Source organism: Bombina bombina, chromosome 8 (assembly GCF_027579735.1).
Source record: "Bombina bombina isolate aBomBom1 chromosome 8, aBomBom1.pri, whole genome shotgun sequence".
NCBI lineage: Eukaryota > Metazoa > Chordata > Amphibia > Anura > Bombinatoridae > Bombina > Bombina bombina.
In genome coordinates this window covers 199,954,052-199,965,664 of record NC_069506.1, presented here as the reverse complement: position 1 = coordinate 199,965,664, position 11,613 = coordinate 199,954,052, and the positions used below count along the sequence as shown (strand labels likewise).

General features: G+C 34.9%; 1 protein-coding gene across 1 annotated transcript; it reads left to right on the top strand.

The window, feature by feature from the left end:
• Positions 1–2,954: 2,954 nt before the first annotated feature.
• Positions 2,955–4,101, top strand: LOC128638102 (pleckstrin homology-like domain family A member 2). Its single transcript, XM_053689965.1, has one exon. It carries the CDS (start codon positions 3,671–3,673, stop codon positions 4,076–4,078), a length of 408 nt encoding a protein of 135 aa, XP_053545940.1. The 5' UTR covers positions 2,955–3,670; the 3' UTR covers positions 4,079–4,101.
• Positions 4,102–11,613: the final 7,512 nt, after the last annotated feature.

The following is an 11,613-nucleotide window of genomic DNA, read 5'->3' as shown; positions in this document are numbered from 1 at the left end:
TTATATCAGCTGGAAGGAATAAATGTATTGGAAGTTGCTCGATTAAATGTATTCTTGTACTTGAAACAGTGTGGGGGGTTTAATTGAATCCCAGTAAATAGCTAATGATTTCACTAAATACTTCCAGGCAGCTTGCCACTGAGCTACTCCACAAAATGTGCCACACCCTAACTAATACCACCGAAGGCATTAATCTTTTGTACTTAGGCTGTAATATATCTCTGCTCTCACCACCATAAATCCTTGTAACACAGAAAATGTGAAGGTTGTGACAAACTAGTTGATGGTGACACAGTAGTTTACAGTGAGTGTCAAATAAATAATTGCCATCTTTAAATAAAGATCAGTTCACTAATCTGAAAAGAAAGAAAAATTATATTTTTTTTCTGAGATTTGTGATATTTCTTCTCTGCAACCTTTGCACTAACAGGCCAATACTTTCTTGCAAGCTCATAAAATCAGTTTCAAATATATGTTTACAGTTTAAAGTATATATATATACATACACACTTTAAACTGTATATCTATCTATCTATCTATCTATCTATCTATCTATCTATCTATCTATATATATATATATATATATATATATATATATATATATATATATATATACACAGGGAGTGCAGAATTATTAGGCAAGTTGTATTTTTGAGGATTCATTTTATTATTGAACAACAACCATGTTCTCAATGAACCCAAAAAACTCATTAATATCAAAGCTGAATAGTTTTGGAAGTAGTTTTTAGTTTGTTTTTAGTTGTAGCTATTTTAGGGGGATATCTGTGTGTGCAGGTGACTATAACTGTGCATAATTATTAGGCAACTTAACAAAAAACAAATATATACCCATTTCAATTATTTATTTTTACCAGTGAAACCAATATAACATCTCAACATTCACAAATATACATTTCTGACATTCAAAAACAAATCAGTGACCAATATAGCCACCTTTCTTTGCAAGGGACACTCAAAAGCCTGCCATCCATGGATTCTGTCAGTGTTTTGATCTGTTCACCATCAACATTGCGTGCAGCAGCAACCACAGCCTCCCAGACACTGTTCAGAGAGGTGTACTGTTTTCCCTCCTTGTAAATCTCACATTTGATGATGGACCACAGGTTCTCAATGGGGTTCAGATCAGGTGAACAAGGAGGCCATGTCATTAGATTTTCTTATTTTATACCCTTTCTTGCCAGCCACGCTGTGGAGTTCTTGGACGCGTGTGATGGAGCATTGTCCTGCATGAAAATCATGTTTTTTTTGAAGGATGCAGACTTCTTCCTGTACCACTGCTTGAAGAAGGTGTCTTCCAGAAACTGGCAGTAGGACTGGGAGTTGAGCTTGACTCCATCCTCAACCCGAAAAGGCCCCACAAGCTCATCTTTGATGATACCAGCCCAAACCAGTACTCCACCTCCACCTTGCTGGCGTCTGAGTCGGACTGGAGCTCTCTGCCCTTTACCAATCCAGCCACGGGCCCATCCATCTGGCCCATCAAGACTCACTCTCATTTCATCAGTCCATAAAACCTTAGAAAAATCAGTCTTGAGATATTTCTTGGCCCAGTCTTGACGTTTCAGCTAGTGTGTCTTGTTCAGCGGTGGTCGTCTTTCAGGCTTTCTTACCTTGGCCATGTCTCTGAGTATTGCACACCTTGTGCTTTTGGGCACTCCAGTGATGTTGCAGCTCTGAAATATGGCCAAACTGGTGGCAAGTGGCATCTTGGCAGCTGCACGCTTGACTTTTCTCAGTTCATGGGCAGTTATTTTGCGCCTTGGTTTTTCCACACGCTTCTTGCGACCCTGTTGACTATTTTGAATTAAACGCTTGATTGTTCGATGATCACGCTTCAGAAGCTTTGCAATTTTAAGAGTGCTGCATCCCTCTGCAAGATATCTCACTATTTTTGACTTTTCTGAGCCTGTCAAGTCCTTCTTTTGACCCATTTTGCCAAAGGAAAGGAAGTTGCCTAATAATTATGCACACCTGATATAGGGTGTTGATGTCATTAGACCACACCCCTTCTCATTACAGAGATGCACATCACCTAATATGCTTAATTGGTAGTAGGCTTTCGAGCCTATACAGCTTGGAGTAAGACAACATGCATAAAGAGGATGATGTGGTCAAAATACTCATTTGCCTAATAATTCTGCACTCCCTGTATATATACTTTTTTTCATCCCAGTTTCTTTCAGTAACATTAGTTGGCAAGTTTAACACCAATTTAGAAAATGAGATTTAAACTGTTAGCATCACAGCTGTCAAATGAATAATAGCTGAAGGTTTTAAAGAGCAGATAATCATGTAATCATGTTTAAATTGCCCCTGACATGAAAGACAGGATTAAGAATTGTTACTCTTTGTTCCTATTTGTATTGAGAACAAAATGGAAGAAAAAAATGTGCAAAAGAATCAACATTTTTGCAAGATTTAGTGAATGCATTTTTTTATAAGGTAAACACTTTCCTAGTTGCATTCCTTGAAAGAAAGTATTTAACTTTGATTACATAAAATGTGTCTCTTTTCTGACTTCTTTTTACTTATCAGTATTCCAACATACTATTCTAAGTGGGATGTGTGTTTTTTATCATCCTCTCTCATTAATCCGAAAGTTGTGCATGTCAGAAAAACTCATTACAGAGTCTCACGTCATTAGCTAAAACTGCACTTTAATAATCACAGTTTGTCCATCTCTGCAAATATTTGATTTCTAATTCAGATCTATTTATTGCCTGATCCCAAGTTCATGACAATGTCTGCAGAATTGTTAGAGTTAATCTTTTTTTTTTTTTTCTGCAGTGCCTTCCTCTGTTTTCCAGAGGGAGGAGCACCCAGGATCTCACTGTGAAACGCCAGTTACATTTTGGACTGGGCAGATTGCTTCTAGCTTCATTTGTCAGTGATAGGGAAACACTCACAGCCTTTAGCACATGACTGTTCAGAACCACCCTGCAGCCTAGGGCAGTATTCAGGAATGAGGAGGAGAGACAGCAACAGATCCTTCCCATATGCACAACCCTCCCTGCCTATGCAAAATGATTTTGTCTGTTCACTGCACTACTAAGCAAAGGCAGAACTGAACACAGAAGAACCATCTGAAAGAAGCTTTCAGTGCTCGTGCTTTTACATTATTCCTAGATGTGTAATTCAAGACACTGTGACTAAAGGCTTCTTTTCTTGTGGAAGAGACCTGGAGCAAATATTTGCTTTAATTATGAGCACATTTTAAATTAAATGCAACAAGATGCTTTGAAGAATGCAAATATTTTTTTTATTTTTTTTCTTCTTTAAATTCTTCAGATTTTATTTGGGGGAATTTTCAACCAGGAAACTTGCTGTCATATCACTAGAAATTAATTAGATAGTAATTTTACCATAAACATGATCATTTTTCAGTCTTCTGCAGTTAGGTGTCTTTAGATTTTAAGTGAACAAAAAGGCCTTACTGCAAAGTTGGTCCAGAGTTGGAGACCTGAAGTATTATCCAAAAATACAGATTTATATCACAAATGGAACTGTAAAAGAAGAAAAGTCCTAACAAATATTTTAGTCTTTCCACATTTTCCGGGTTTTGGTAAAACTTGTAAGTTGGTCATCACTCCTGAAAAAGAAGAAGATATAATATAAAGTTTTGGAAGAGGGTTGTGTCTCTTACGGAACAATGAGTCGCTCGGCAATCTCTTCATTTGTTGCCATCAAAGAAGGAGATTTGGAGAAGCGTAGTGATAGCTTCCTTCAGCTATGGAAGAAGAGAAGGTGCGTGTTGACTGCTGAGGGTCTACACTTGTACACAGACCCTCGAAAACGAGGTAAGGCAAAGGTTTTACGCTTTGACTCGCTTGCAAAACTGGAATGTGTAGAGAGGAAAGGCGAGCGAGTCTACTTTACCCTAGTGACAATGGAAGGGCAAGAGATTGACTTCCGCTGCAGGGAACGCAGCCGCTGGAATGCAGAGATAACTCTAGCCTTGGTGGGCTTCCAAAACAGAAAAGCTGTGCAAGAGCTCAGAGCGCGCAAAGAACATCAGGCCAGAGACATGGGAGATCGTTTAAGGAGCTGGGGACCATGAATGTGACCAACAGATAAATGCAAACATAGGTAAGTAATGGTGTTCTGGTAGTCCGTAAACTCTGTTCGGTATAAATGATATATTTTATTTCTTTTTAGGAATTAGTAAGTGCAGTACAACGCACAACTGACAGGTACCATATATTGCTCATAGTAATATGCAGCTGAATGCTTAATATCTGAGATTTAATAACACCTTTTTTTTAATCCCATTTGCTGACAAATCCTTTTAAGAGAGAGAGGTTAGCATCATGTTGCTTTGTCATATTACAAAAGGATTATGGCCCTCCCTGCTTAGAAGAGTCCATGATGCTTTCATCTCAGAATTTGAATCATTTTGCATGCAATGCCCCAATTACACTTTGAGTTGCAACTACAGCTTTTACATAATAGTGAATGGCAAATCAAGCTGAACCAGCTTATAATGATTTAAATGTATTTATAATTACTCTTATGACAATCTCCTACTAAAGCCACTTATATGGAGGCTTGCTGTACAAAACAGATTTTTCTATAATACTTTGTCCAGGTCTGTTACCAAGGTGATTTTAGTACCAGTAGATTCTACATTTTTTTGTCACAACATTTTCAGTAATCTCTTTTGTCCAATTGAATACTAATAAACAATTTCCCGCATATGTATAACAATATCTTCTCTTTCGTTTACATATTTATATTTTATTAATTAACAAATTGCTATGACTACCACAGACAAATGATTAAGAAGCTACATATTAAATAAATACAATCATTTTAGAGAACTGGCTCCAAGGACCATGCTTTCTGGAAAGCATGGAAAGACTACAATGCTGAGAGTTGAAGTGCAGGAAAAGCTGAAAAAAATACATAATTAAAGGGACATTGTACACTTGATTTTTTTTGCTTAACTGTTTTGTAGATGATCCATTTATATAGCCCATCTGGGAGTGTTTTTGTAAAAATGTATAGCTTTGCTTATTTTTTTAGAACATTGTTAGATTCCTAACCATGTTCCACAGTGTCAGATGTATACACTAATTTACAGACTCCTGCTTGTTATCTTTTTTTTTCATATGCGGGGAGGGGGGGTGTCTGCTTGTCTTGTTTTCCCAGCCCCTTTCAGTCAGTGTCCCAGCCTAACCTCATCAACAGTGCTAAACTGTGAGCTTCTAAGTAAGTTTTATACTGGATGTTTATATCAGTATCTGTGCATATTCTTTATAGTAGTGTCTATTACATGCGGTTATATGAAAATGGGTTCAAATAAAAAATAAGCAGTCTGCCAGAAACGAACAACAGCTCAGTGGCTTGGTCTATGGCCCCGTTACCAACTGGGATTAGCTTCTTTTTGCCCAATTATGTGAAAATTGGTTGGTGTATACTGTTCCTTTAAAGTACATTGCAAAGTAGTTTTAGTATGCATAATTAAATATTTATAGGGAATTTGTTTTTGAATTTTATATCCATTTAACTTTGTGTTTAACCCCTTCGTGTGCAGGTAAACTCAAATTTACACAGATATAAACATAAAATGCTCTAAAACATTATAATTGTGGGTTTTATGTCCCTTTAACTATGTATTTAAATGCCTTTGTGGAGGGATAAACTCATAATTACACACAAACATATGAAAATAAAAAGCTCTAAAAATTAGTGCTTTTTGTTAATGCAGTTTTAAAAACCGAGTACAAAGGAGTATACACACCTTAAAGCTTTGATTTAATTGCAATGCCTAAAAAAACACTTTATGCACAGTAAGGTCTAAAAAGGCGATTTATTTTGAAAATGGGTAGGTAATAAATATATGAGACCTGACCATTATAGTTTCAAAACAATGTTTAAGATACAAAATAATAATAATAAAAAAATGTAAATAAGTAAAATTCCATTTAAACGGACATTGTAATGTAAAAATTCCTTCTCCTTTAACTTGCTCTCAATGATCCATTGAGCCACTGTAGTTAATTCAATTATTTAAAAATAGCCTTTTTACCTTTTAAATTTGAAATAGTTGTTATTTCCTATTGAATTCACCGCCTGTGCTGAAAATATTAATACTGCAGTATCCTTATTAGAAAAGTGATGTAAACGAGAGTTAACCGCACAATAAACCTCAACCTCCCTATATGTGTGTGTGTGTGTTGGGGGGGGGGGGGGTTAGAGATAATTACTAAACATTTTGCTATCTCTCTAAGTATCAGAGTTTTTTTGTATAGGGGCCTTTGTATACATATGCATAGATAATATATGAATGTATGCTCACTTAAAGGGATACTAAACCCAAATATTTTCTTTCAGAGAATACAATTTTAAACAACATTCCAATTTACTTCTATTATCTAATTTGCTTCATTCTTTAGATATCCTTTATTGAAGAAATAGCAATGCACATGGGGGAGCCAATCCCACAAGTGATCTATGTGCAGCCACCAATCAGCAACTACTGAGCCTATCTAGATATGCTTTTCAGCAAAGTATGTCAAGAGAATTAAGCAAATGAGATAATAGAAGTAAATTAGAACGATGTTTAAAATGGCATACTCTTTTTAAATCACAAAAGAAAAAATTTGGGTTTCATGTCCCTTTAAAAGGGCTTGAGCACATTCCTGAGAAGAATTGTTTTTTGTTTCAATGAGCCAGCTATTTCAAATTAAAAAAATAAACTCAAATGAAACAATTCCCCATACATTCAATACTTTATATAACAAGTCATTGGAATGGAAATAAATTAAAGAGAAACCAATTTTTTAATACAGTGTCCCTTTCTAAAGTGTTTTTTCCCCCTCAAATCTGACAATATAGGATCTTAATATAAAACTGCAGTATATATGCATACCAGTTTTGAATGCCATAATTCAACCCTCTGGATGCCAACTAAGGCAGCAGAGTTTTCTTTGGCAGCCAAAGGGTTAATCGCTGCACTATTAACGAAGATTAGCACTAAATAATATATAGATATTGTGTACTTTTTTAAATGTATCTGCTTTCATTATGCTGCATGCATTGTTTGTTTAAAGCAGAATGGTCTCTTTAATATGATTAGTCTGTTGCCTACACTACTTGTTTCTCACCAAATGTTACCCAAATGTAAACAGTCATTTGCAGATCAGAGTATAAAATGTGTTTTTCTATTTTCTTTTCATTGGATCTACGCCAAATAATTATTCTGCAGCATTTTAGCAGTATGTGTAGTCTGCATAAAAGAAATTACTGCCAGAGGGATGAACAATATAATGATGCACCCCCACCCCTTGGCAGTATAAATGAAAAGGGAAAAAAAAATCTAGTTAATGCTATTGCCATAGTTACTATCAATTTGTGTGACCTGGATCCTTCCTCTATACTGGGAAGCTGTAAGCCATTTAGTAGCTTTTTTTTTTTTTTTTTGCTTTTTTCACTGGAGTAAAAAAAAAATGCAATTTTAATGACTTTTTTGCCATCTCTGGAAGGTTTGTGAATATTTTTTTTTCCAATTTGCTTCATTCTCTTGGTATCATTTATTAAAGGAATGAAGGAAAACAATGCACTACTGGGAGCTAGCTGAACACATTATTAAGCCAATGACAAGAGGCATATATGTGCAGCCACCAATCAGCAGCTTACTCCAAGCTCCAGATCCTACCTAGGTATGCTTTTCAACAAAGGATACTAAGAGAAAAAAATTTATGAATCATGAAAGAACATTTTTGTATTTCATGTCCCTTTAACCCCTTTACAACCAGCACCTTGAAAGTCTGCATGTGAGGCTAGCCAGCAGCAGTACAGTAACTGTCAAAAATGACAGGTACTGTGTATACAATTGATGTGACAGCCAGTCATAGTGATTGTATACTTAACCCCTTGAGTGCTAATGACAGCTCAGAGCTGTCATTAGCACTCAACTACCTTTTTTGCAATCTGGGGGTCCCCACACGCTCCTACCCTGGCGATCGGGCCTGCACAGTGACAGGCATCGCCGGGAATTCCCGTTACATGCAGTGACATCATGCGCAATGACGTGATGACGTCACTGTGCAACTTTATTTAAAATTGTCAATACAAAAGTAACCTTTCCAATGGTATAAGTCTTGGGGATCTGGGGGGAAAAATAAAAAAGTAAAAAAAAATGTTTTTTGAAAATAGTAAAAAACAGAAAAAAAAAATAATTTATGTAAGAATTTACCTGATAAATTAATTTCTTTCATATTGGTAAGAGTCCATGAGCTAGTGACGTATGGGATATACAATCCTACCAGGAGGGGCAAAGTTTCCCAAACCTCAAAATGCCTATAAATACACCCCTCACCACACCCACAATTCAGTTTAACGAATAGCCAAGAAGTGGGGTGAAAAAGAAAGGAGTAAAAAGCATCAACAAGGAATTGGAATAATTGTGCTTTATACAAAAAAATCATAACCACCATAAAAAGGGTGGGTCTCATGAACTCTTGCCAATATGAAAGAAATGAATTTATCAGGTAAATTCTTACATACATTATGTTTTCTTTCATGTAATTGGCAAGAGTCCATGAGCTAGTGACGTTTGGGATAGCAAATACCCAAGATTTGGAACTCCACACAAGAGTCACTAGAGAGGGAGGGATGAAAAATAAAGACAGCCAATTCCGCTGAAAAAAACTATTCCACAACCCAAATTAAAAGTTTTAATCTTATAATGAAAAAAACTGAAATTATAAGCAGAAGAATCAAACTGAAACAGCTGCCTGAAGAACTTTTCTACCAAAAACTGCTTCTGAAGAAGAAAAAACATCAAAATGGTAGAAGTTAGTAAATGTATGTAAAGAAGACCAAGTTGCTGCTTTGCAAATCTGATCAACAGAAGCTTCATTCTTAAAAGCCCAGGAAGTGGAAACTGACCTAGTAGAATGAGCCGTAATCCTCTGAGGCGGGGATTTACCCGACTCCAAATAAGCATGATGAATCAAAAGAAACAAAAAAAGAAAGGGCGCCTCCTAGTGTAGCCAGTATATATAAGGATAAATAGAATGAGATATAGATTTTGTACTCACATGTAGTGAAGGCAAAGATAATGCCTAGATAAGCAGTCTGGAAACTTATCAGTGTCCCAGTTGACTGTGCATTAGAATGCTAGGGCAGCTCCTCTTAGTAGATTTCCAAAATCATCTGAAAAGTAAGAAGATATACAGAGGGCGACTCAAAGTATAGAGCACACTGTAGTGCTAATGAAGCAAGCTGGGTATATTAAAAGTGGCCCAGCGCACATACCACTCCGGTGAAAGATGGTCCAATGTATTCAGAAGGTTCAGATAAAAAATTCAGGAGACTCCAGATATATATAAAAAACACTTTATATAAAAATATAACAGTGTACAATAAAAATCAGTAGAATTCGCTACGCGTTTCTCAGAGCTACCACTCTGTTTCCTCAGGCAAGTTATACTGATCTAAAACTGAAGTCTCCTATTTATACATCCTCAAATAAATTAAAACATTGGTCACACCCAATTTACCAATTACTTATGCAAATGTTGCTATGGTGACCTTCACAATACAAACTGACTTTTCTTGATACCAGTATGTGAATATATAACTCATTGTATGCATAGATCTACTTTAACATATACAGCTAGTATCAAAACAAGTATATAGCAGATATTACAATATATCTCATAAACATTTCGGAAGAAAACATATATAGTATGCACAATAGTGTTTCAGCAAAAAAACAAATACAGCACTCATATAGTTGGTTCATTAAATTTTCAGCAATCTCTCTTTATGAAAGTGAATGCACTATTTATTTCTATTTTATATGGTTAATAACTTCTTTATTTCCTGAGGATTTCTTTCCTCCCCTTTGTTCATAGTAGAAAGTCTAATTTATTTATTAATTAAAAGCATTAGCTAGTTTGTTTATATCATATATAAAGCTGTCAGCTTGTGGGTGTGTGTCATTAGCCTATCTCACACTTCCATATGTGTGGGTAATGGCTAGTGGGCGTGTATCATTTATCGCCGGTCTTTAAATACAATTCCTCAACTTTCTTCCTAATATATTCTTACCCCTTTTGACATGATCTCCTACAATAAACTGTTTAAATGTTATCTGAATTGTTGTATTGTGCATATCATAAGCTGATTTTATGAAGGGCTATGTCTATTTGTTTAAAGCTCCCTCTCTGATTTCACAATGTCCAATGTGTAGGTGATAATCCGTGGGCGTGTAGCATAAACCAATCACGCGTCACTATGTGTGTGAATCCCAGTTTATAGGCGTGTGTTTTCTATCGTTAAAAAAAAAAAAAAAAATAAATCAACTATTGTCTATTTATTTTTTTGGGATATGAACTGCTTTGCTATTATGATATATTTATATATAACCCTATGGCTATGTTCGAGATAGCATCAGCCAATTTGTGTAGCCCTTTGGTATTACTGCTCTGTGAAAGCATATCCTATCCTCACAGTATTCGTCAATTTTTACTGAATCATAACATTCAAAATAATGCCAGTCTCGTAATCATTGCGCTTCAATCGAATAGATGCATATACTCATATATTTTTATATATTGGTAACCTGTATAATGTATATAAATAAAACTATATATATATAAAAAAATATGAATTATAGTCTTCCATTTTTTGTGTGTGCTTTCTGTGCCCTAGTGAATAAATTAATAAATTGTTCTATATGAAAAGACATGTGAAAAAACATATAGAGGAAAATTATGGTTACTATATGCTATAAATAGTGATAATTAGTGAATTCTATGTGTGACTAGTGTTAAGTACTCTAACTATATCTTATTTTATGTAAATAAATATATATAAATAGATGTGCTATTATAAAAACCTATGTGACTAGAGTAATAATATATAAATAATATAACTATAATAATATTATGTGTATGACCATGAATATATCAATTCCTATGTGACTCATATGATTAAATGTGTATAGTGTGACAATGTTAAGTGTTTATAATTAATATAATAAATACTCTATGTGTATGAATATAGACAAATTGTATGTTTATAGTATTCTAAATATACATATCTCCATTAATGTGATTAAATGTGTTTTATAGTGATATGATGCTTGAATGATTGTAAGATGGATAGTAAATACTGAATATATTTTCAAGATGAAACATTACTGGTATATTAAGATATTTACTGGGTGGTGACCTCAGGTGATCTATACTTACATTCCTTCTAAATAATATATATCAATATCAATGAGGATATGATCCATTATATACACATTAATATTAAGTGCACTACTAATGTGAGAGAACAGATATGAAGCTTGTATAACAGAACCCTTAAATTAAAAGATAGAATGAACTGAATGTTTGTACTGGATTGATCTAAAAGGCTGCTGTATCAATTACTTCATTGAGGCCTTCTGGATGTAAAGATGAAAATCTATAGATCCAGAAGGTCTCCCTTTGACGAAGTTTAATCATTCTATTTTGGGAATTACTAGCAGTCACTACCTCGAGTGGGGTTATCTTCATAAGGCATTTGTTAGTGCCATGTGATGCTGTATGATGTCTAGAAGTACTGTATTTATCTAATCCTTTCACAATGCAT